The following is a 27,716-nucleotide window of genomic DNA, read 5'->3' on the forward strand; positions in this document are numbered from 1 at the left end:
ACAGCCACCAAAATGAAGGAGAATAGCTATTTTACAAGTTGATTATGTGGTCTGAGTTCACAACAAAGGGAAAGGACTACTTGACCCACCAAAGTTCATCCCTTTGTTTAGCTGTATGTGTAGCTATGGCAACTCTATTTCAGCCACATGCTGGGAAAGCCTTTACTGACTCAGTACATTAACTGTACCTTATATGTACAAATGAACTTGGCATCTCCCATGATATAGTCGCCAAGTGAAGTACCTGCAGTGGTTAAAATGCATGCACTCTGCTTTTGGTTATAAGTGCACAAAAAGTTTAACATTCCTATACTTAAACATGCAAACAGGATTATAAGACTGTGCATCCAACTGCAGTAGTTACTTACTTTTATTTACTATTCTAACATACAGTTCGTCAGGCCAGGCTATGTATGGCCTGGTGCCAGTGTGCTGAGTAACACTTGCTGAAAAGCTTCCTTACCTAGAGGCAACCTTGCTTTTGCCAAAAGGTTATGGGGTCAAATCCACTTCAGAGACTTGAGCACCTAATCTCGGCTGCCAATTTGGTGCAGTACTGAAGGAGTGCTGTCTTTCAGGTGAGACATTAAACTAAGATGCCCAATTCTCTCTCAAGTGCCTGTTAGAAAATTCACGGCACTGTGTGAATAGAAATCTGGGATTGCTCCTGATGTTCCAGCTGATACTTCAACTGAGATCAGTAAAATGAATATTGTATTTGATCACTAATGTCGTGGGTTTGGATGACCTTGCCATGTGCAGATTGGTGGGTGTGTTTCCTACACATCAAAGGTATTTCATTGATTGATTGTAAAGCACATGGAGCTGCTGTAAAGTTGCGAAAGGTTCTATATGAATATAATTCATTGTTCATTTAATTCCTTTTGTACTTGAAATCTCTCATTAAATTTGGTTTCCAAGTTCCTATCTTACCAAGGTACAATCTGAAACACACCTGTTTTCAACTGCACTACTCTTTCAGGGAGAGCAAGCAGTTAACTCTCTGAGTGATATCATTCTAATGTTTACTCCGTGGGCCTGGGTTTGGGGTTAACTTGAAAGAACGTCTGGAAATAGTATTACAATGGAAGGAGGTCCTTCTACCTATTGAAGCTGTAGAATCATATCCTTGCTTTTAGTACATTGCCTTCAGCACGTTACATCCCAAAAGTTGTGACTGAATTTGCTCCAACAGCTAACTGTTATGATATTGAACTATAAGAACATTAGACTGAGAAGCAGGAGTCAGGCCACCTTGTTCCATGTGGCTGATCTCCCAATCAGTAACAGCATGGTTGATCCAATATTGGCCACAACATACCTTCTTGCCCTTTCCCCATACCCTGACTCCCTCGCGCTTTGTGGGAAACACATTTCATCTCACCCTACATTTCGTGATATACATTTTATGCTCTTTTCTAACCAATCCACTAATTCAGAGGAATAATTCATAGCTCATTGACAATAGGTTAATATACCTGTGAGACGTTCGCCTCTGTTCAAGGCTTTCCTACTCTTTAATCTTTAATTCTTCTGGTTTTGCAAATGGTTCAGTTCCAATGCAAAGTGCCCCAGGCTACATGAGCACATTCATTTGCCACATAGCTCAGATCATTTCTGACACTTCTCTCCCTTTTCTGGATCACTCTGTCTCCATCTCAGAAGACAAACTATCCACCGATATCTACTGACTCCCACAGCTACCTCCGCTGTACCTCCTCCCACTCTGTGTCTCGTAAGGACCTCATCCCTTTTTCTCAGTTTCTCTGTCTGCACTGCATCTGTTCTGACGATGAAGTTTTTTATTCCAAGGCATCTGAAATGTCCTCTTTTCTCAGGAAATGTGGCTTCCCCTCTTTTGTAGCTGATGGAGCCCTCACTCACATTTCCTCCATTTCCTAGATGTCTGCTCTCATTCCATCTCCCCCCATAAAGAACAGAGCTAGACTTCCCTCGGTCCTCACCTTTCATCCTACGAGCCTCCGCATCCAGCATGTTATCGTTTGCCACTCCTGCCAGCTCCAGTGAGATCCCAGCCACATCTTCCCCACTTCCCCCCTTGCTACTTCCTGGAGAGTCCACTATCTCTGTCAATCCCTGGTCTGCTCATCCCTCCCCACCCACCCTTCCCTGTCTCCTGGCACCTTCTCTGAAACTGTAGGATGTGCAACACTTGTCCCTACACCTCCTCCCTCACCATCATCCAGAGACTTAGACAGCCCTTCCAGGTGAGGCAGAGGTTCACATGCTCCTCCTCCAACCTCTTCGGTTGCAGTTAGTGCTTGCGATGTGACCTCCTCGACACTGGCCAGGCCAAACGCAGGCGACCGTCTTGCAGAGCACTGTGCACAGTGGCCATTTTGAGCTTCCGAATTCATGTCATTTCAAATCTTCTTCCCATTCCTGCACTGACCTGTCTGTCCTCGTCCTTCTCCACTGCTACAGTGAGGCCAATCGCAAACTAGAAGAACAACACCTCTGATTCCGGCTGGGTAGTCTACAACCCAACAGTAGGAACACTGAGTTTTCCGGTTTCAAGTATCCCACTCTCCCTGTGCTCCTTTCCCACTCCTCCTGGTATCTCGCTTTGTTCACCTTCTCCATCCCCACCTCCTTGACCTAGATCCGCTACCCTCTCCCACCGGATTCCATCTACCCATCAACCACACACCTATCTGCCTGGGTTTCTTCTCCTTTGCCCGACCCATCCTATCCCCTTCCCCATCTGCCCATCATCCCTCCCTTATCTGGTTCCACCTATCACCTACCAGCCCTTGTCTCACCCCTCCCTCTCACCTCTTTATCCCATCTTCCTTCTGCACTCTCAGTCCTGATCCAAAACGTCAATCATCCCTTTGCCTCGCCAGATGTTGCCTGACCTGCTGAGTTCCTCCAGCAGTATTATTTTGCTCCTATTTACTGCAGATGTCCGGTGGTGTTTAATTGTAAGTGGTAGTTCTGGCTTGGTCTAGCACGTGAGCTTCTAACTGGAAGGTTTGTGGGATCAAATCCCACTCCAGGAACTTAGACACAAGATCTAGATTAACAGCTCAGTGTGGTTTTGAGGGAATGCTTGACTGTCAATATACCTGTGAGACGTTCCTTCCTGTTTAAGGCTTCCCTACTCTTTAATCTTTAATTCTTCTGGTTTTGCAAATGGTTCAGTTCCAATGCAAAGTGCCCCAGGCTACATGACTACATTCATTTGCTGCATAGCTAAGATCATTTCTGACACTTCTTTCCCTTTTCTGGATCACTCTGTCTCCATCTCAGAAGACAAACTATCCACCGATACCTACTGACTCCCACAGCTACCTCCACTGTACCTCCTCCCACCCTGTCTCTTGTAAGGACCCCATCCCTTTTTCTCAGTACAAAAAGCTATCTTTCACACAAAATATTAAACTGTGACCCTGTTTACCCTTGTGCGTGAATGTAAAAACAGTCACAGTGCCACTTAGATATTTATCATACAGTAAATAGGTAGTGCAGTAATAGTTCCTTATGCTCTCCTAATTCACACTCACTATCATGCACTCACCTACACTAATTCCATTTTATTCTCCCCACAACTATCCTAAGATTCTACCACATGGTTCATTGGACTCTGAGGTAGCAGCACTGCCATTGTACTGCCTCAATGACTCTATGACCCTATCTGTCTCTTATCAACATCAACAGATCAGATTGTGATCTGTATGTGCAAAATTGTCTCAAAAAGCAGAGTCTGTAAATGCTGTAAAACTTTCTGTTGTGTTTCTAACACTGTAACAGAGAGAACAGCTCGCTGGATTTAAACTGCTTGGAGACAACCTGAGACCATGTAAACCCAATTTGTGCTTCCATTCAAAGTCAAGGTTAATCCAAGCATTATTTTCTGTTTAGCTTCTTCAAACATTATTGCAGTGAGGTGATATCATGGGATACTGAGCATCCGATAAGCCCTGGAAATAAAAATAAAACTACAGATACTGGAAATCTGAACAAAAACTTGCAGATAGCATAAATCCAAAACATAAACAGAAAATGCAGGTCAGGCAGCATCTGTGGAGAGAGAATAGTGAATTTATCCAGAAGGCCTACTCACGACTGATCCTTCTGGCACTGACAAAACTCACAAAATAACGTTGAGCACCCTCATGATTGTAACATCAAAAACTACCATTATCATGAACCCCATGAGCTAGGTTCATCACCCTTAGCACCAAGTATAGTTGGAGCATACTTGCTTATGAGGTTGAGGGTCTCTTCTTCCAGACCCCCTCTCCTGAAACCACCAACGAACAGCAGAAAATTCCGCAATCCACACTCCGTGCAGGGAAGCTGCCTTTAACGCTCGATGGGGATAGGCGATAGGTGTATAACAACACAGCCCTGTTCTCTGACCCATGCTTCCTGTGCATAAGGCTCCTGATTCAGAGCCTGGCATCACAGAGTCAATGTACAATCACAAAAGCAGTGTGTGGGTTTGCCGTTGGCTCCTTCACTGCAGCCAAGCTGTGTGAGTTTGTGGTGGAACCAAGAGGGATAGTCTCAGGTGGCAGGGACCCTGACACCACGATACTTTGCAGGATTTTCTCTTCCTAAAAGCAGAAGCGTGATGGTGATACGTTTCAATTTGATTATTCTCCTGAGCAGACACTGCGTCTGAATAACGGCTAGCAGTGCTCTCCCAGTCAAGAGGAAAAGAGTTTAAATTTGAAGATGAATGTCTGATTTAAAAAAAATCCAGTTCTCAGTCGCAAAGCCTGGCTGTGTAAGTGCAGGAAGTTTAAAGTGAGTTACTGAGTTGGAACACGAATCACAACCAATTCATTTTCCATTGAATGATACCTGAAGCCTCAGATGCCCGCATGGTATGCATTTGTTCCATTCAGTGTTTTGTTGCCCCAAATTTGCTCTTCAAATGCAAAGGGTTTGTACTGCTCACCAATAGCCTGTCCTGGTCAAATCACCAATAGCCTGTCCTGGTCAAAATGGTCTGGCCATGGCCAAAAAAGCTCACCAGCGCCTCTACTTTCTCAGGAGGCTAAAGAAATTCAGTATGTCCCCTTTGACACTCACCAACTTTTATCGATGCCCATAGAAAGCTTCCTATCTGGATGCATCATGGCTTGATATGGCAACTGCTCTTCCCAGGACTGCAAGAAACTGCAGAGAGTTGTGGACACAGCCCAGCACGTCACGGAAACCAGCCTCCCCTCCATGAACTCTGTCTTTACCTCTCGCTGCCTTGGTGAAGCAGCCAGCATAATCAAAGACCCCACCCACCCGGGTCATTCTCTCTTCTCTCCTCTTCCATCAGGTAGAAGATACAGGAGCCTGAGGGCACGTACCACCAGGTTTAAGGACAGCTTCTATCCCACTGTGACAGCTTCTATCACAATCTATCTTGTTGTGACCTTGCACCTTATTGCACTGCACTTTCTCTGTAGCTGTGACACTTTACTCTGTACCATTATTGTTTTTACCTGTACTACCTCATTGAACTCTGTCCTAACTCAATGTAACTGCACTGCGTAATGAATTGACCTGTACGGTTGGTATGCAAGACAAGCTTTTCACTGTACCTCGGTACAAGTGACAATAATAAACCAATACCAATACCAATACCTGCAGCCTCTTTTTTCTAATTCTTTCTGTTGCTCCAACAAGGAGCATCCTGGGTCAATTTTCTTTGCATCTCTTTGGGGAAGGAGTGACGAATGCTATAGACCGGAGCTATCGGCAACGTGTCCATTCCTCGTCAGTGGCACCAGACATTTAGGATATTTGGCAATGGAGGCTCGCCCTGGTCCTGCCTTCCACTGACATCTACTTCCATGCACTCCCACGGAGGGCGGCACTGGATTATGGAACCATTCTCTTTCTGCAATCCTAATGCATCACCTGCAGGAAACCACTTCTACTCAGTCACTCCAGCACAGAGCCAGAGCTGCCCCCTTACTGCTCTGTTTGACGAGGGTATCACTGCATGAACTAATGCAGCAACACTTTAATACTTAAATCACATCCATTTCTGTTGAGTCAGAAGCAGCATATTGAACGATTGGATTAAGTTGTTTAGAAGATTCGGGTCTCTGGACTAAAGTTGGATTTGTTTACAACTATTGTTTGAATTCAAGGATAGGATTACAGCCTTGAACTCACTCCCGGCAACAGCCGTCGTTCATAAAACTCACTGTTTCCACATCCGTCCTGCTTTCAATTGATTTTAGGCCATTTGGGGCCAACACTGAGCTCCTGAAAATAAGAAGCTAAGGATTAACGTCTACGGCATCAATACTGCAGGCTCATCATCACTGAACTATTGTGGCTCAAAATAGGCATATTGAATGTCAAGTAAATTTAATCATATCAGAGTGCTGGAGACTTGAGGGTTGGAGGTCCAAATACATGCTTTTAAGGGCACAGATAGCCAAACCTGCAGAGTGCAATAACAACAAAATACAATGGCACCTGGGCCTAAAATGGCCAACAAAATAAACTGTAAGATACTACCACAGGCAACCCTGTGGCTACTCACCATGAACTCAAATGGCACCTGGGCCTAAAATGGCCAACAAAATAAAATGTAAGATACTACCACAGGCAACCATGTGGCTACTCACCATGAACCACACTAATGGCATGTGAGCGAGGTTTTTATGGAGGTTAGGTTCATGATGAAGTAACACCATGTGTCTGATAAGAAGCTACCAAGGTTTGGTTACTCATGCACTGCAATAAACTATTTCTGATTTAGTCGTACATCCTGCTCAAGAACAGCACTTCTGACAAGTTACCAGGGGTCTGGTTACTGAAGCACCATGGCAACAATAAACTTCGACGTACCCAAGGCCAGGTAACATGCAGCCTGCCAATTTCCAATCGTGGAGAGTGGATCTGACTGACTTCGGTTTTTGTTTTGAAAAGTGAGCACAGCTCCATAGGTTCAAATCAGTCTTTAATCTATCGTAGTCCTTTTGATTATAACTCTCACAATTGACACTTCCCTGAAGTGGACATGTTTGTCTCTCCAAAGCAAATGCATTTCTGACAAGTTGATCTAGGGATTAGCAATAAACTTGAATAATAGGATATAAGGACTTAAGAAGCAGAAGCAGAGAGAAGCAAATCAGCCCCATGTATCTGCTCCACCACTCGATAACATCAAGGTGGATCTTCCATCTCAGTCCAATCCCTAGATCCTCAGACTCTGTTAATATCTAAAAATCTAACAATCTTTGCCTTGATTATAGTCAGTGAGTGAGCCGTCAAGTTCCTTCTGGGTAACGATTCCAAAGATTCCCTGCCCTCCAGGTGAAGAAAGATTTACTCAACTCTGGTCTGAACAGCCAGCCACTTATTTTGAGACTGTGACCCTAAGATCCCAGATAACCCACACAGGAGAAGCATCATCTCCACAAATATTCTGACAAGCCCCTAAAAAGTTCTGCATGCTTCAATGTAATCACTTCTCATTTTTTAAATTCGAAATAGTATAAGCCTACTTTGCTTAATCTCTCCTCATACATAATCTCCCTATCCCAGAAATTAATCTGGAGAACCTTCACTGCATGCTATCAGTTGAATAGGTTGGGAACCCAGACATGATATTCCAAATGCAGTCTCAGCAGAGCTCTATATACTGTAATTGCAGCAATAAGTCTCAACACTTGTACTCAAATTCTACTGCAATTAAGGCCAACAAAACACTTGCCTTGATAATTGCTTGCTAAACCTGAATATTAAATGTCATTGATTTGCTTGTAAAGACACCCAGCTCCCTTCGAACAGCAACATCTTTAAAATTCTTATCATTTCAAAAATTCTCTGCCTTTTTTTTATCTGCCCAAAGTGGTCACCTCACGTAGTTTCAGTTTGTTTTGGCTGATCTCTCTAATCCAGCAACCTCGGGACCTGACCGGTGTTGGACTGGACCACAGAGAATCAGGACCACAGAAATTGCCCCCGATCATCTTCCTCTGAGCAGGAGAACTATTCCTTTTAAGTATAGACACTCCCCGGGTCATGTCGGTGTTCTAAGACCTATCTGTAATCCAAAGTTTTCATGAGGAAACACTGTCGGCTGAGATCACAAATGTTCAGCGGTAGGTTAATTAGCTACAGATTAGTATGGATCTTAGTTAATTTTAGTTCTTAGTTAGATCTTAGTTAGAATTAGTTAATTAGTTTCGATCTGTACTACAGAGTCAAAACATGCCAGACCACGGGAGTTACTGGACCATAGGGTGCTTAAACAGAGAGTCTCAATACCGTCAGCCTTATCCTTGCTAATTCACTTGCTGTAACTCTACCAGCCTGAAGCCTCTCTGCATCCTCACTGCCACCTAAGTAAACATCATCAATAAATTTGGATACATTGTACTTGGCCCTTCATCCAAATCATTAATATGGATTGTGAACAGCTGTGGATCCAATAATACTTGAGGTACTCCACCAGTCTTTTATCATTCTGCTGTGTGTCCTTTCCCATAAATGTTTCAAGATAATTTTAGTTATTTTTCATTTGTATACCTTGAGGAGAATTGGTTGGTGCTAATTAATTGGACTGATACATATTGTTGAAGTGCCCAGGGAAGTCTAAGTTGGACTCCACAAGTCATAGTCTCCCAAACCTAAAATGACCTATTTATTCCCATTCTCTGTTTTCTGAGTGTTAATCAATCTCAATCCATGCCTCAATAGCATGCCCTCTAATTTTGTTTAATAACTCTTGTGTCGCACTTAATTAAACGTCTTCTAAAAATCCAAATTCACCACATGAACTGGTTTGCTCTCATCTATTCTGTGAGTTACAACCCAAAGAATTTCCACGGATTTCTCAAACATGACTACTCTTTCATTAACCTATGTTGACTCTCCCCAGTCCTATTGTGAAACTGATGTATGTGTGTCTGCTACCACTTCATTAATGACCAGCCTACATTAGAGCCTACTGATGAACTACAACAAAGGTCCACATTCAACTGTGATATCACCCGTCACTACAACAACATGCATCAGTCCAATAGTTAGCACCATCAAGATATAAAGATGGAAAATAACTCTAAATATTTCAAAACATTTATGGGTAAGGACACATAGAAGAAAGATAAAAGACTGGAGATAATGAAAGTATTTCAGGAAGACCAAAAGATGTCCACAATAACCAATATTTATATTACACCATATTAAGGCAAGTCATGCTAAAACAATGAAGGCAACAATTGACACGATGCAATGAAGGAGAGGCAGGTTGGTGACTGACAGTTTGGTCACAGATGTAGGTTTTAAGAGATTGGAGTCAGGGAGTTCGGGGAGTGAATTCTAAAGCTCAGGAGTCCAGCAGGCTAAAGAAAATGGGCACCAACGATTTTGTGAAGGGCACAGGGGTTCCACAAGAAGCCTAGACAGGAGGAATGCAGAGATCCCAGAGCTAGAGGCATTACAGATAGAGGATGATGGTACTTGAACACAAGGAGAACTTTGAATCTAACCAGGTGTCAATGCGGGTAAAGCAGCTGGGTGAACGAAATCTAACAGGAGTTAAGATACGGATAACAGAGTTATGAAGGACAACAGGTACATGAAGGATGAAGGTGGATGGCCAGCTGGAAGGCAATGAAATTATTGAGCTTAAAGATAACACAAGCAGGGAGACGGTTTCTGTGGAAGATGAATTGAGATGGGCCGGTTTTAGAAGCAGGAATTGGATCTTTGGAATGGAGAGAGGATATGGGATTGGAAACTCAGCTCAGGGTCCACGAGCGTGTGCCTTTTACACACAGTTTTGACTCTTAGTGGTTTGTGACAGACATCCACCTCATGTTTTGGGATTTCCACGCATTAAATCATGATCACAATGTACAATGCACACAAGAAAACTATATTTTCTCTCTGAGTACTTGAGAAAGCTATGGATTATGTTCATATCCACAAGGGCAGAGAAAGCAATTTCATTCAGTCCACTGAAATAAATAGACCAGGAGAAAAAAAGGCAGGCACAGTAAAGAGTAAAGAAATGAAGATCATAGCAAGGAGAAAGGAATGAAGGCATTAAGGTTCCCTGGACATTCGTTCTGCTTTGTGGCAGACACTAGCTGCTGTTTCAATTCAGACGAGAAAACAACTCTGAATGGTTCATTCCACATGATCAAAATTTATCCAGTGATATCGGCTCTGATATAAGCATTCTCCAAGATTCACCCATCATAATGTCAGGAATGCAGTGGGATTACTGTTCCTTCAACCTAAACTGAAGCATGTAAACTCCTTGTAAAAGTGTGCTGTGGAGAGGATCAAATGTGGCATCTATGTGTGTTTGTATTAGGAATATATTCATAAAGAACACATTTATATTTTTGGTGTAGATACTTACATTTAGCATGGTGACTGATTCAATCTAGGGGTGCGGCCTGTTTTGTTGGCGGAGCTGGCTTCTCCACCTTTTATTTTAAAGCAAGTACAAAGGACTCAGGGACTCGATTTGTTCTGGATATGAACTGGACATGCAATTCCCTGTTTTTTGGTTACACTGATTCGGCTGACCAAATTGAACTGAAAAAAAGTCTTAACATTATCAAGTGGAAATTCCTGCCGTCTGTCAATGAGATAAGCATCAGAAGCTCAGCCTTATTAATGTGGTCTAACAGCCAGGTTTGTCATCTGGAGATTCCCCATCCCCACACCCCGCTGTTGTTCCATCCTCTGAACCCACTGCCTTCTGCACCAATTGGAAAGGAAACAGATTTTGTTATCTAATTGGATGAAGGCTGACTCTTCAAAAAATAGCTTCTTTTCTCCAACAGCTGATAAGTGAAAACATTCAAGAAATACGAAAACACCCAACTTTACTTAATGTTCTTTGGATTTTAGTTTTGGACTGATTGCAGCCTTCTGTGAAGATTAGTATCAGTTCCTGGATACTCCCGGTGTTATACCATTTGATAAAGAATACAGAAGATAAAGAATACCGCAATCAGTGAGGATAGGCAGCAATACCTCTGGCACGATTATTCTCAACACTGGTGCCCCACAAGGCTGCATCCTCAGCCCACTACTCTGCTCCCTATACAATCATGACTGTGTGGCCAGATTCTGCTCTAACTCCATCTACAAGTTTGCAGATGATACCACTGTTGTAGGCCGTATCTCAAACAGCGATGAGTCGGAGTACAGGAAGGAGATAGAGAGCTTAGTGGGATGGTGTCATGACAACAACCTTTCCCTCAATGTCAACAAAACAAAAGAGCTGGTCATTGACTTCAAGAAAGGAGGCGGTGTACATGCACCTGTCTACATCAATGGTGCTGAGGTCAAGAGGGTTGAGAGCTTCAAGTTCCTGGGTGTGAACATCACCAACAGCCTGTCCTGGTCAAATCATGTAGATGCCACAGCCAAGAAAGCTCATCAGCGCCTTTACTTCCTCAGGAGGCTAAAGAAATTTGGTTTGTCCCCTTTGACTCTCACCAACTTTTACCGATGCACCATAGAAAGCATCCTATCTGGATGTATCACGGCTTGGTACGGCAACTGCTCTGCTCAGGACCGCAAGAAGCTGCAGAGAGTTGTGGACACAGCCCAGCGCATCATGGACACCAGCCTCCCCTCCTTGGACTCTGTCTTTACCTCTCGTCTTGGTGAAGCAGCCAACATAATCAAAGACCCCACCCACCCGGGACATTCTCTCTTCTCTCCTCTTCCATCGGGTAGAAGATACAGGAGCCTGAGGGCACGTACCACCAGACTTAAGGACAGCTTCTACCCCACTGTGATAAGACTATTGAACGGTTCTTATACGATGAGATGGACTCTGACCTCACGATCTACCTTGTTGTGACCTTGCACCTTACTGCACTGCACTGTCTGTAGCTGTGACACCTTACTCTGTACTGTTACTGTTTTTACCTGTACTACATCAATGCACTTTGTACTAACTCAACGTAACTGCACTGTGTAATGAATTGACCCGTACGATCGGTATGCAAGACAAGCTTTTCGCTGTACCTCGGTACAAGTGACAATAATAAACCAATACCAATACCAAATTCCTTTGTACCCATGGCCAACATTCCTTTCTCAATCCACATCACATTAAACAGATTAACTGGTTATTTATCTTATATGATGTCACCTTTACTAATGAAGCAAATGTGACCACTTTGTTAGGATTTGTCTCGAGGGTCTATAACACTACCAGATACATCCTAGAGTTTTCTTTCTAACCAGGACCAGCAGCAATGGATGGATCTGAATGGGCTTACAAGGGTGATGGTACAGGGTTATGACTGAATATCAGTATCTTTCGCAACTTACATAGAGCATGGAACAGTACGGCGCAGGAACCATCCCTTGTCTTGCCGAGCGTCATGCCAAATTAAACTAATCCCTTCCGCCTGCACGTGATCCACATCCCTCCATTCTCTGCATATTCATGTGTCTATCTAAAAGCATCTTGAACACCATGATCACATCTGCTTCCACCACCACCCCTGGCAGCCCATTCCAGGCACCCACCGCTCTCTGTGTAAAAACCTTGCCCCGGACATCTCTTTTAAACTTTCCCCCTTTCACCTTAAATGCATGCCCTCTAGTATTCTACATTTCTGCCCTGGGAATAAGATTCTGTCGACCCTATCTATGCTTCTCCCCTCAGCCTCTGACACTCCAGAGAGTACAATCCAAGTTTTTTCCAACCTCTTCTTTTGGATAATACTCTCTAATCCAGGCTGCATCCTGGTGAACCTCTTCTGAACCCTCTCCAAGGCCTCCACATCCTTCCTGTAATAGGGTGACAAGAACTCCATGCAATATTCCAAGTGCGGCCTGACCAAAGTTTTAAACAACTGCAACTTATATCACTAACTCACAGACCACATCACATTCAGCTTTACCTCGATGTCAACTGTGAATATTTTGAGAGACAAGTGACATCCACTCCATTCATAAGCATTTTCCCAGTGTGGCAAAGGATACCAGACAGTATCCGGGTGTGATTACTGGACCATGCTGTGATAGAAAATGCCAACCAGTGTAGTGACCAAAGCCACGTGGCAACTATGGAAAAAGAAACAGACAATGCCTTAGGTCAAAGATGTCTTGTCCAACTGACCCTTCAGTTCTGACAAAGGATCTTCGAACGTTCTTCCACATCATCTTCCACAGATGCTGCCTAACCTGCTGAGTGTTTACAGCATTTTCTGTTTTCGCACAGATTTCCAATATCTGCACTGTTTTGATTTTCATTTACCAATCACGGCCTGAGAATTGGTATCCCAAGTCTCTAAGCTTGGAGAAGACCATAAGTCCATAAGACCAGAAGATAGAGGAGCAGAATTAGGCCATTCAGCTTATCGACTCCTCTCCGGCATTCAATCATGGCTGATTTTCTTTTCTTTTCTCAACCCCATTCTCCCTCTTTCTCTCCGTAACCCTTAACCTGTAACCAGTCAAGAACTTATCAATCTCTGCCTTCAATACATACGGGAGAAGCTGCATCCTTTGTGAGTGCAGATGTATCGAAGATCATAAATAGTTTGGGAATGTTCACAGTCCTAACACACACTAAAAGGATGGTCAACTTGGCTGAGGTACCAAGTGTTGGCCAGAGGCTGTGAAACTGTCCAATTGCAGCCCTCAGGGAAGAGATAAGAGTCCAGCCCTGCACAGAGTGTTAGGACAATTAGCCCGTCAGTCTCCGAACCTGCTCTCCACAATGTTGACCTAGACGTAAAGACCTGGTGATAAAGGAAATGTGAGGTGGGAGGAAAAATATTTCACACCATTGTTTCCACCCCCCCCAAACCACCAACCATGAAATGGACTGATTCAATGGTCTAATGTGAGCTGTGTAGTGAGTAACCTTGCAGCTGCCTGTAAAAGGCAACCTTTAAAATGCCCTTGTATGAATCACTGGCTGCTGTTATCTATCAAGTGGCAACCCTCAGGGGCACAACACAGGACAGAGCAAAAAAACCCCACAAACAGAGCTCACCGTGCTCTTGGCAATTTGGGAGTTAACCTTGCGTTTTTAATTAATGCTCTGTTACAAAAATACAGAAGGCAGGGCTCCCAGTAGCTTCCCGCAAAACACAAAATTCATTTCCAGAAGGGAAGCTAATGAGATAATCACATTCTGCACAAATCAATTTGTTCATTGAGGGCAGGTAGTACAACATGTGGGCTGTACAGACCAGGCAAGCTGTAATCCATCCGTGGGTACACAATTGATTTACAAGCAGTTTCCCTTTTCCAGTTGTGGATTACAAAAACAGACCTGCATCAAAAATAATGACTGAAGACCTAAATCATTTATTTTTCTTTGCTAATTTTCCTTCCAGGTGTGCCGAACTCTTGCTGGAAACTGTTCTGTGGGAACTGTTCAGTTTTCCTGTATCTCCATCAGCCTCTCTGCACGGATGGTGATTGTTTGCAGGTGTTTCAGTTGTGGGGCATCACTGCCAGATTTAACCCTGCCTTCAGCTGACATTGATATAGTGTCATACGGCACAGAAGCAGGCCCTTCGGCCCACCATGTCCATGCTATCTATTGTACTTATTCACTCTAATCTCATCTACTCGCATCAGGTCCATAGCCTTCTATTGCCTTTACTCAGACAAGCTTCTTTTTAAACTTAATTTCACAAATATTAAATTATCTGGGATTTGAAGTCATAGCTGTGGATCATTCATCCAGGCCTCTGGACTGCTAATCTCTCTGTTCAAGCTGCAACTCTGGCCAAGATGACTCTGAGTGCAAACATTTGAGGATGTCACACTACTCTGACTGATTACTCGGACTGCTGTGGTACAGTCCTGTGGAGGTGACAGTACTCCATGCAGTACACAACCGTTTCCTTCTCTCGCCATGACAACATAGATCCGGACACCTTGTGTGTGTTTGTTAGGCAGGAGTTGCTGGAAGGGGATCAAGTACCCTGGGATAACTTTTCTATCTCTGTGTAGGAGTGCTGGGATAAAGTTTGTTATTGAAACCATCACCTCAGCAATTTCCATTCTGAAAATAAAAGCCCAAAATAAAGGAAGACTTTGGAAAAAGGCTGTGTTTGGGAAAAGGAGCCGCAGGGTGTGAGGTACGGGGAAAATGAATCGGGAATGAGCTTTCATGATGACTCTTCTGACTGAAAGGGCAAGTATCACATTCTTCTTCCTCTCTGGCCCTTGCACTTTATTTGTTTACCTGCACTGCACTTTCTCTGTAGCTGCTACACTATATTCTGCATTCTGTTTCCTTTTTACTACCTTGATGTATTTAATTATGGCATGATCTGCCTGGAATGCAAGCGAACAAAAGCTTTTCACTGTATTTCAGTACGCGTGACAATAATAAACCAATTCCAATTCTCTCTTGTTCTTTTTTCCTCCTACATCCCCCTCCCTCACAAGCCAGAGTATCACCTCCACTTTGCAGCTAAACTATTGGAAAAGTGATGCAATTGATTACTCTGGACCTCTTACCCATTTACGTACCTGCAGGTGATCCAAATCTGACTGCATTGTATATTGCCATTCAGAGACCTCCTCTTCCCCACCAATTCAATGTGTTAGAATTAAAGACGTGGCTATTATCTTCTGTCCCAACTCATACCTTCCCAAAAGGTCCCAAAACACCCTTCCCCACTCTTCAGTCATCCTTTGTTCTACAGGAAGAGCCTTTCAAAGGCTGGCATCAGCCAATCATTTTTGTTGGGTTTCCTAGACTTCAATTGTACTGGTGTCCTGATTTCAGGCCCTGAGTTCAGACTACTTTAGCAAGATTTAGGAACATGAGAACACAAGAAAACAGGAGCAGGAGTAGGCCATTCGACCCTTCAAACCTGTCCAACCAATTAACATGAGCATGGCTGGCCTACTCCAGGTCTCATCTCTTCTTCCCTGCCTGTAGCCCCCAATTCCCTGATCTTTCAAAGATTTATCCAAATTATTTCATGCCCCTACAATCCTCCGGGATAGAAAGTTCCAAAGATTTACCACTCGTGCAAGAAGAAGTACTACTCGCCACAGTTTTAAATGACTTCTCTCTACTCTTGTAACTATGTTCTTGAAAGAAACTTTATAAAGGGCTATTCAGCACTGAAAACAAAAGCAATGTCACTACACAGTTGCATTAAAGGAATTGGTCCATTAATGAACCTTGATATAAAATGGCCAGCTTGAAATAATGTAATAAGGAGCACCGTTCACAGTTCTAGAAATAACAAACATCATTATGGTAAAAGCTTTTCACAATAAAGCTGTCTCTCTTTTCTCCAAGCAAGTTAACAGAGGCCCTTCATTTTGAAAAACCAAAGTAACCTGGAATCCACAATGAAATAATTTATGTACAATAAAACAGTTCATCCACACGGAGGCAACAGCAAGCAAGAATAATGATACCAAACTGCTCGAGGCCACTAAACTATGTAGAAGTGTATTAATAAGATAAGATGTTCACTAATCCTTGTCTGCTGGTGTCAGGTTACAAATGTGAGATTATCAGTGGTCACAAACCTCGCCATTACCCTGAGCATATGGGAGTCATAGCTGGTCAGACAATACAACTGCTGATCAATCAGGGCACTCGGGGATGACCAGCATCTCTGGTATCTGAATATTCTACTCCTCCTTAGGAAGTCCCTTGGAATCAATAATGGCTGACTTACACTCTGGTATTGAGGGTTCTGAGATTGGTACCGAGACCAATGTGGGAACCACAGACTCTTCCACAGATGGGTCGGCGAGCAGCCGATGGGATGGGCAGTTTGGGTGGTGGTATAACCTGTGATGCCTCAATGGGTCAGTGTGAGAGAACGGTTCAAGGTGACTTTGTTGTGTGCCATAACAGAGTTCAAAGTATCAGTGGGCAAAATATTGTTGTCTTTTAATAGTAAGAGAAAACAGTGGAGCTGGTCTGTGGCATAAAAAAAATTGGAGAGCATATATCTATCCCACATTAGGATGGAATAAATCACAAAAGTTTACCCTTGGAAATGCCTGCAGTGCAATTTTGTATTGTTAGGTTCTCCTACTTCAAATATATATCAAGTTCTCATTAATCTACTGTATTAGAATCATGGAGTCACAGAGTTAAACAGCACAGAAACAGGCTCTTTGGCCCATCACATCCATACTGACCATCAATTACTCATCCATACTAACCCCCTTTACCAGCACTGGTCCATGCTATTTTATGCCTTGGCAATTTAGGCGTTCATCTAAATACCTCTAAAATGCTGTGTGGGTACCTGCTTCCAACACCATTCAGGTTGTGAGTTCAAGATTCCAACCCCCTCCCTTGGGTGAAATATTCACTCCTCAGATCTCCTCTAAGCCTCTTGCCCTTCACCCTAACCCATGCCATCTAGCTTCAGACACCTCTGCAATGGGGAAAAAATTCATCCTCTCTGTTCTATCCATGCCCCTCAATATTTGTCTAATATTAATGCCAGCTCCCTCTGTGTTCATTGTCACAATACCACTTACAAACATTGCAAACGTTATTAACATGAGAACTCCAGACATTGGAGACACAAGAGACTGCAGATGCTGGAGTCTGAAGCAACACACAATCTGCTGGAGGAGCTCAGCGGGTTGGGCAACATCTGTGGGAGGAAAGGAATTGTCAATATTTCGGGTTGAGACCCTGTCCTGATGCAGCATTTCGACCCGAAATGTTGACAATTCTTTTCCTCCTACAGATATTGCTCGGCCCTCTGAGTTCATCCAGCAGATTGCTTGTAGTTCTAGACTACAGACATTGTCTTATTCAGATGGCTGTATGAGTGAAGGGAGAAAGACTCCAGCTCTGGTGTCCAACTGTTTACCTGATGCTATTTTCCATGACTTTTCATCTTGTTTCATGACTCCTGTCTCTGCTCAATCTGGCACTGACTTTGACATATGCCAGAACTGGGATTGGACACATTAGCACAACAGATCAGGGTCAATCCAAACATTTCCAGTCCTTTCAGTTTCTGTGATATAGTGATCTGTCCTTGAGTTGATACATTCTTCTCTTCCATTCCTTAAACCTTGACTCTGTTAATCTACTATGAACCATTAAGAGTCACATAATCGTGGAGCTATACAGCACAGAAACAGGCTCTTCGCCCCAGCTGGTCTGAGTTGTCCAATTCAGCTCGTCCCATTTGCCAACCAAGTAACCGAACTGAGCTAGTCCCATCTGCAAATTATTAATCGTGTTATAATTTGAACAGTGCTCATACAATGAGTTGTGGATTAATATCAAAAATTAGGGTTATTTATATGAAAATCAAAAAACTACAAATCCTGGAAATCTGAACCAGAAACAGCTGATGCTGCAAATGCACAGGAGGTCAGGCATCACCTGTGGAAAGAGAAACAGGATTAATGTTTTAGGTCAAAAACCCTTTGTCAGTTCTGCTGAAAGATCTTCGACCTGAAACATTAACCTTGTTTCGCTTTTCATGATTATTTATAGTGCATTTTCAGTAAATCGGGTTCAATTCCTGCCGCTGTCTGTAAGGAGTTTGTATGTTCTCCCCGTGTCTGCGTGGGTTTCCTCCGGGTGCTCTGGTTTCCTCCACATTCCAAAGACGTACAGGTTAGGAAGTTGTGGGCATGCTGTGTTGGCGCCGGAAGCGTGGCGACACTTGCGGGCTGCCCCCAGAACACTCTACACAAAAGATGCATTTCACTGTGTGTTTCGATGTACATGTGATTAATAAAGATATCTTATCTTATTCTCTTTCAGGCATGCCCATCAACTTCCCTTTTGATCCACTAACCTCGTGTCTATTTTACAATTTGCATTGCAATACAGGTTAGGAGCTGTGGGCATGCATTGTTGGTGCCGGAAGAGTGGTGACACTTGTGGGCTGCCCCCAGCACATTCTCAGTAACGCAAAAAGACGCATTTCACTGGGTGTTTCGATGTACATGTGACTAATAAATAAATATCTTATATCTTATGACATCTGGATTTATCTTTGCTCTTTCTTCTGGAGTATTTCACTGAAAGATCTCCAGTGATGTTGCTCACGGTACCAGTCTCAGTTACGAGAAGGAAACTTTACCTCTTAGCACAGTGAGCTTTGCCGTCACAGTTACGTCATCAAGCGCGTTGGTTGCTTGACACTCATAAACTGCCTCATCCCTGGGAGTCCGCAAGGGCTGTATTCTCAGGACTGCTCCAGCGCCGTCATCAAACTCAATCACCTAACAGAGTTAATTAAAGAGATGGCAGGAATTAGATTACTTTGCTCGTTGTCCCACCACAGCTTCTACTCAGCTCTCCCCTTGTTGCTACTCCCTCAAACTGTGAATGACCCTGGGATGGCTTCTGTGTTAAGGCAGTGTTAATTCCAGTTTGGCTCCAGGCTAAATCTGGCAACAATCAATGGAAGAGAAACACTAAAAGATGAACAAGATCATAACAAAGCCCAAGTTAACATTATTCTCAAATTACCAAGAGAGAAAATAGAGCAACAAAACTTGTAAGACCCACATTCCTTTCTTCTCAAAATAAATAAGTTGTTTCAATGACTTTCTTTCTATAAATAATGTTTTTCACCTCTAAGATGAAATTGATTTTTGCGGAGCTGGAACACTCAACTAATGATGCTACCAAACAGGCCCGCACTCCAGCTGCAATGAGATAAATCAAGGCTTTTTAAAGAGAAAGAGAACACTTTTGGACCACCGTTTCCTTCCTATTAGAAGCGATGGAGGAAGATTTTGGAAAGCACGTGCATCTCCTGCTATCGTCTTTGCCAATAAATTCAGAGGCAACCAACATCTGATGACCTGCTGATGGATGTCTGAGTTCCCCAATCAAAGAAACTCACATTCTAGTTTGTCTGTTTAACAGAATATATCCTTGCCCAAACAGAAACAGCCCAAACAATGCATGAACTGCAGCAAAGCTATCCCGCTGAGGAAGTGGACATTTCCTGTGTCGTTTTATCACTTGGGTCATCGCACTCCTGTTGTTTCTGTTGAATTTCAACCTTAGACAGAGAGATGGCGACTGCATTTCATTTTGTTAATCCGTGTCCTCACCTCAACTTTGAGCTTTCTACTCCACGTGCTGACATCAGTGGGGTTCTGCTCCTCAGTAACTGTTCTCCATGTTTCATATGTGAGCACGGACAGTCAGCCTTGGAAGTTACATGACCTCGAAGAGGTGCATGGCACAACTATCGATCTTGCCCGTGACTAACATCCAAAGGAGCCCCCTTGTAAAGTAATCCAGAGGGGAGTCCTGGCTCATTACAGCTCTCTCCAGGCATTGCTACCTCACCCTCTGGTCTATGCCAGTTAGGCTGTCAGTAATCTGAATATTCCCAGGGATCCCTTTGATCTTCTACAGTAAAAGTGCTGGCAGGTTGGCAGCAATCCCAGACCAGTTCTGTGGGCAGCCAAAATGCCATTCTTATGGTGTTTCCAATGAAGAAATCGAGTGAGGCAGGGAAATCCCTGCAGATATCCCACCAGGACAAACATATGTCTCAGGCTGATGGGCTTGTGGAAGGAAAATGGGAGAAGGTAGAGGATTGGAACTCCACTTGTGTTGAAACATAGCCTGAGCCATTGTTTTTGTGTCATTGAATTTACTCAGTCCCAGGAACCAGCCTGCAACCCGAGCAGCGAACATACCTCAAAACGCTGCGAGCTCACTCGCTTTCCTTTTTTGTTCCAGGTAACTCGTGGTTTGGGGCTTCCTGTGGCCTGGCAGACGAATGAAGCCACCCCTCCTGAAACACCAATCTGGTCACTGGGCACCTTCATGAACCTTGGAGGGGCTGGAAAAAACAAGAGCAGAACGCTATCAGTAACTGGAAGGACTAAACATCTCAAAAGGAATCAGCTCAAATAATTGACAATTGACCCAGACTTCTCATGCTAAGTGCGATTCTCAATCCATTCAATATCATCAGCTCACAAAACAGCTGTGGGCAATGAAAAATGTTGTTGGTACACCCCAAAAACGTAGACCATCCTGAAGGAGACTTTTCCCCCAGCAGTTTCAAATGCAGTAGGGCCAAAGTTCCGATTACCTGGCCTTGAATGACATGGCTTTGTGTTTCTCATTTGGACCTTCTCCAGCTAGTAAAGGAACTGCAGAGTCTGTGCCTTTACATCCCTGCAGACCATTCCTGCTCAGTTGCTGCTGATGTGGGCTCTACCAGCAAGATTCATGTACAGGAAGAAGGGTCTTCCTGTACATGAAGGGAGGACTCCCACACACCACACAGGACGTCCCACCGTATCACAGTGAGGGCTTTAACTATAGGTACCAGGAGGGTATTCTCCTGATAAATACCCAACTTGTTTACTGTGAACTAAGGTTACACTATAACTGGTATCAGCCCTTATAATATGCTGACAAACAGGTGCAATGAAAACATTTAGCCAGGATGCTTGTTTTTAACCGTGACCCACTGGAGTCATGTGAACTTTTCCAGGGGAGCCCTCAATATGGGGACCTCTCCTTCCTTCCTATGTGCCTGGTCAGGGATGGTGAGAATTCCTGTGATGGTAACATGGAGAAGGTCTGAATCACAGCACCAGCTTGCCCCTTTCCCTCCTCCTTCTGGTTTTACTGGAGGTGGGAAGACAAGCAACAAATCTATTCACGGCACTTCAGGTGGCAATGTGAATTTAGCAATGAGGTTGCACGCCTCCAATTCAACCACACTTCTAAAGTTAGCCTTGGGCAGCAGAGTTGTCTATCCTTGAGGAATGCTGGCAGCTATTAAAAAATAGGGACTGATTGACACAGGAGTTGTATAGGTTTCCACTTAACTCCTGGACCCACTATACCAGCTTTGCCCCTCCCTGCAACATGACACTCACATCTCTGATACTTCAGGGCACATCAACTTCCTTTCCTCAGTAAGAGGAGCAGCAGATGAAAGCATTTTGTCTTCTGATCTCCACTCTGACTTCACCAATTTTCTCCTTCCAACATTTCCAACTTCCCCATCCCAAGTTTTCTGATCTCCCCATCCCAAATTTTCCAGTCTTCCCATCCCAACCTTTTCAAATGTCCTCACCCCGACTTTTTCTCATCTCTTCATCCCATCCTTTTAAATCTCCTCACTCCAACTCTTCCAATCCCCCCCATCCCAACCTATCCATCCTTTCACCCCGACTTTTCCAACATTCCAAGGCGCACATTGTTATGCCAGTGTTTCCAAAGGCTCCCATGTCTGACGATGGAGCCTATGCCTCAGGATGCTCTTTGCTCACTGATGATGACTGACTGAGCCTCAACCAAAGACTCTTTCACTCTTCTAAACCCCAGCAGATACGAGCCTCAGCCTGTCCAACCTTTCCTCATAAGACAACCTCCACTCATTCTAGATATAAGCAGAAAAATGCAGCTAGAAGGCAAGCTTTCAGGACATGAGAGGAAGGCAATGAATGCAATGGGTGGGGATGTGTAAAAGAAGGAGGGAGCAGAGCCAATCACCATTTACAGCCTTTTCCTGCAGGAGATTTTCCTCATTTAAAACTAAATTGCAAATAAAAACCTAATCAGATTGCAAATTGCAACAGCGTGGGGAACCTTTTCTGTCCTGTCCAGCCCCTCCTGGTGAGACGATGACAGCTCATTGTATAGTGCAATGCCTTCCCACTTACAAACAGATAACAGGCAGCTTCTCACTGGAGTGGATTAACATTTCAACATCTTCTGCCTCCCATTCACAGGAAGACAATGATCAGCCAGTCCCCCAAAGGAGCTTCCTCACAGATGCAGATAGATATTGAACAGCCAAATCTCAGCAAAGCCATTCAACCACTCTTTCTCAAGTCCAGCTGCCTATCCAATTTCTGCAATAAATACCAAAGACTTGGCCTAGTTAACAGCTAGCAGATTGTGTGCCGCTATTAAGTGCTGCTTTACCCAGCCTGTGAGCTCTCTGATGGATGCTGATCCAAGGGTTTAGTGGCTCCACATCCTGATAATATGACTTCCCCTATGGAACCAGCAGAATGAAGAATGCCATAGGCTCAGTCAATCACCACAAGTGCGAGAGGAATATTCTGAAGTCCAGCCAAAGTGTCAGCTGAAACACTCCTTTGGAAAAACCTCAAACATGCTTGCCTCTGAAAATACTGGCAGAAACTTGGGACGTTAGGATGTGATTTTGACAGCATTATTTGCACTGTTCAGAGAAGAGTGAATTTCCACTGATGCCTCATTGGTTTATGCACCGGTATAAAACTTCTCTGCTATTTTTAGTCAGGCAGCAAGAAATCATCAAAAATTAATGTGAACATTACGCATGAGGTGAAGATGCTTGCAAACAATAATGGCCACAGTAGCAGTGCGGGAAGGTGAATCTTCTGATGTGTGTCCCTAAGCTTGGCTAGGAGAACTTAAGAAAATCCATAGTATGGAAAGACCATTATGTCTCAATCCCATTTTGTCAAGGCGCTATTTGTAATGACTCTGTAATGGACCTGTGACTCACATCTCTTATACTTCAGGGCACATCAACTTCCCTTACTCAGCAAGAGAAGCAGCAGATGGAAACACTTTGTCAGATGTTATATATCAGCATCTTCATAGACTAAAGGTGGTGGCTATTTGGACTGTCATCTTGTCTGAAGCCCAGCATCTGCTTAAGGCTGGAGACTGTAGCAGGCGATTCAATTCCTCAAGCTTGTTCCACCATTCAAATTTATCTCGTGTTCAGTTCTGGTATTGTGTTCAGTTCTAGTTGCCTCATTATAGGAAGGATGTGGAAGCTTTAGAGAGGGTGCAGAGGAGATTTACCAGGATGTTGCCTGGATTGGAGAGCATTTCTTATGAGGATAGGTTGAGCGAGCTGGGGCTTTTCTCTTTGGAGAGAAGGAGGATGAGAGGTGACTTGATAGAGATGTACAAGATGATACGAGGTATAGATCGAGTGGACAGTCAGAGACTTTTTCCCAGTGTGACAATGGCTAACACAAGGGGACATAATTTTAAGGTGATTGGAGGAAGGGATAAGGGGGGATGTCAGGGTAAGTTTTTTACACAGAGAGTTTGAAACACACTGCCGGCAGAGGTTGTGGGGGCAGATACATTAGGGACATTTAAGAGGCTCTTAGATAGACACATGAATGATAAGGAAATAGGGGGCTATGTGGGAGGGAAGGGTTAGATAGATCTTACAGGATAAAATGTCGGCACAACATTGTGAGCCGAAGGGCCTGTACTGTGCTGTAGTGTTCTATGTTCTATGTATCTAGAAGGTTGCAACATGCCCAGAAGAAAGATAAGGTGTTGGTCCTTGAGCTTGCATTGGTTTTGTTGTAGCAGTGCAGGAGGCCAAAGAGAGAAAGGTCAGTGTGGGAGTGGGATGGGGAATTAATGCAGGAGGCAACGGGAAGCTCAGGGTCTCTTGTATGGCTGAATGGAGGTGCTCCACAAAGTGACCACATAATCCCCTCCCCTCTTCCCACCTTGCTCCATCTGCGTCTCAATTCTTTTTGCTCTCTCTCTTTGTCTACCATTTATCACCCTCCAGCCACTCCCAACTCCACTCTCCTTCTCTGCCCTACCTGGGGCAACCTGTCCACCAATCACCTCGGACTCCTGTCTCACCACTCCCCTTCCCCTGTTTATATTGGCCAGCTCAGTCCTGATGTCTTGACACAAAACATCAACAATTCCTCTCCCCCCACAGATGCTGCTCGACCTGCTGAGTTCCTCCAGCAGATTGTTTGTTGCTTCACATAATCTGCGTTTGGTTTGCAGTTAATTAGTACGAGAGGAGAATCAGTGGGGGTGTGGCTAACGGGGATGTGAAAGGAAGAAGGGGGATTGGGTACGCATGGAGGCCCAAGAGACGGAAGACACTGAAATCTGGGGCAACAAACAATCTGCTGGAGGGACTCTATGATGCTGGAGGAACTCAGAAGGCCAGGCAGCATCCGTGGAGAAAAGCAGGTGGTCAACGTTTCAGGTCAGGACCTTTCTTCAGTGGCAGGATTCTAGGTAGTGTAAAGGAGCAGGGGGATCTGGGGGTCCATATTCCCAGATCCCTGAAAGTTGCCTCACAGGTGGATAGGGTAGTTAAGAAAGCTTATGGGATGTTAGCATTCATAAATCGTGGGATTGAGATTAAGACCCGCGAGGTAATGATGCAGCGCTACAAAACTCTGGTTCGACCACACTTGGAGTACCGTGTCCAGTTCTGGTCGCCTCATTATCGGAAGGATGTGGAAGCATTGGAGAGGGTGCAGAGGAGATTTACTAGGATGCTGCCTGGTTTAGAGAGTATGCATTATGAGGAGAGACTAAGGGAGCTAGGGTTTTACTCTTTGGAGAGAAGGAGGATGAGAGGAGACATGATAGAGGTGTACAAAATATTAAGAGGAATAGATAGAGTAGACAGCCAGCGCCTCTTGCCCAAGGCACCAATGCTCAATACAAGAGGGCATGGCTTTAAAGTAATGGGTGGGAAGTTCAAGGGAGATATCAGGGGAAGGTTTTTTACCCAGAGAGTGGTTGGGGCATGGAATGTACTGCCTGGGGTGGTGGTGAAGGTGGGTACGTTGGTCAAGTTCAAGAGATTGCTAGATAAGCATATGGAGGAATTTAAAATAGAGAGATATGTGTGGGGGGGAAGGGGTTGCATAGTCTTAGGAGAGGTTTTAAAGGTTGGCAGAACATTGTGGGCCAAAAGGCCTGTTTTGTGCTGTACTGTTCTATGATTCTATGATTCTATGATTCAGCATTGTCCACGGATGCTGCCTGGTCTGCTGAGTACCTCCAGCATCATGGTGTTTTTCACCTAGATTCCAGCATCTGCAGTCCTTTGTTTCTCTGCTGGAGGGATTCAGCGGGTCAAGCAGCATCTGTGGGAGGAAGGGAATGGCTGACGTTTTGGGTCGAGACCCTGCATCAGGACTGAGAGTGGAGAGGGGAGGTAGCCAGTACGAAGTGGAGTAGGGGAGCGGTGAGACAGGCCAGATGTGATTGGTGGACTGGGGGTGGAGGGGGGAGGCGGGGGTTGGGGATGGGTGGATGATGGGCAGGTTGAGCTATGCGGGGGGGGGGGGGGGAGGGGGAGGGGTGGAGTTGGGAGACAGATAGATGGAGGCAGGCACACAGAAAAGAGGGAGCTGGAGTCAGGAAGGGAGGGTGAAGGTGGAGACAGCAGTGGGTTCTTGGTAAGTGGTACACACACACAGCGGGTTAATGGACCAGCTTCTCTGCTGTATGACTATGACAACCAAAGAGGGGTTGCAAATGCAGCCTTACGAATGACATACACAACTCAAACAGAAACAAAAGCATAAAATGTAAACCCACTCTGTTTGAAGAAGCATTAAGTTCTAAACTTGGGATCATTTTACCATATAAGACACCATGTGTAATTCCCATGGGAAATTATTGGTGTCAACTTGGAGTACCTGTTGGCATGACCTCTGGTCTGACATCGTCAGTACTCTGAGAGCCTTCCCCACCCATTTCTACTGAAGTCACTGATGTGGTGAGATGGCCAAACAGCTGGGAGGAGAGGGATTGGAAGGCGGAGGATGGGGAGGTAGTCAAGCTGATAGATTCCCAACAAGAGGAGCCATCGTGGTCATCATGTTTGCATCATTGTCTGGAACGGCAATTCGAATGTGCAGGAATGTAAGAAGCTGCAGAGAGTCGTGGACTCAGCCCAATACATCACTGGCACGTCCTTCCCCACCATCAGTAGTATCTACATGAGGCACCGCCTCAAGAAGGCAACATCTATCGTCAAGGGACCCCACCATCCGGGCCATGCCATCTTCTCGCAGCTACCATCAGGCAGGGGATACAGAAGCTTGAAGTCCCACACCACCAGGTTCAAGAACAGCTACTTCCCTTCAACCATTTGGTTCTTGAACCAACCTACACGACCCTGATCACTACCTCAGTATGGCAACACTACGATCACTTTGACCACATTGCACTACAATGAACTTTGATTTTCTTTGTTCTAATTGTGTTTTTTCTTGTAAAATTTTGTATAATTTATGTTTAATTTATGTTTTTCTTGTGAATGTTGCGTCTCTGTTCCTACGTGCCTGTGATGCTGCTGCAAGTAAGTTTTTCATTGCACCTGTGCACACATGGACTTGTGCAGATGACAATAAACTCGACTTCAACTTTGACAACCAAGGAACCTGAGCAGCCTGCTGCATCCAGCAGTGAAAGTGAGGAAGAGGAAAAGACAGAGCCTGCTTAAACCAACATCACTGCCATGGCAGTTCGAGGATTCCTGGGGTAAGAATCAAAATTAGAGAGAAAAGATTGTGAACCTTGGCGCTATCCTGGAAAGGAATCTTGACCTTAAGAAGGGCTTTTGATATTACAAGGAGCTCCACAAGAAACTAAACAGAATCTAAAGAAGCAGAGAATCTCTCTCAAGCTTCACACTGATGAAATCTGTCATTGAAATTTTTGTGTAAAGGCTTTAATAGGTCTACAGTTCCAGTGTTTTGTTTATTTCCTTTTATTGTAAAATAAAATTGTCCAATCTTGCTGCCAGGTCCCTATTTACCCCTATTTTCCATCAACAAAGCCTCAACTTGGAGTTTCAACCTGGTGCTTTTCAAGAACATATCTCAATGGGTAGCCACAGTTTATTTGATGCAAGGTAAATGCTGGTTAGTTCGTTCAAGTTTATTTAAGAATTTCTGGTTCGGGCATATTTTGGCTGCAGAGTTTGTGTTCAGTTTACATATAATCCAAATCCACATCATAGTTTTGATCT

General features: G+C 44.2%; 1 protein-coding gene across 1 annotated transcript in view; it reads right to left on the minus strand.

Moving 5' to 3' along the window:
- The window catches only part of LOC127582347 (receptor-type tyrosine-protein phosphatase delta-like), a 439,637-nt gene that overhangs the window by 230,912 nt on the left and 181,009 nt on the right, over nt 1-27,716 (minus strand). The window contains exons 3-4 of the mRNA XM_052037503.1: nt 20,623-20,768; nt 19,041-19,182 (exon numbers count right to left, since the gene is read on the minus strand). Of these exons, the coding sequence (XP_051893463.1) occupies nt 19,041-19,182; nt 20,623-20,768 (288 nt within the window). The remainder of the gene's footprint in view (nt 1-19,040; nt 19,183-20,622; nt 20,769-27,716) is intronic.

This window comes from Pristis pectinata, chromosome 24, assembly GCF_009764475.1.
Source record: "Pristis pectinata isolate sPriPec2 chromosome 24, sPriPec2.1.pri, whole genome shotgun sequence".
Taxonomy (NCBI): domain Eukaryota; kingdom Metazoa; phylum Chordata; class Chondrichthyes; order Rhinopristiformes; family Pristidae; genus Pristis; species Pristis pectinata.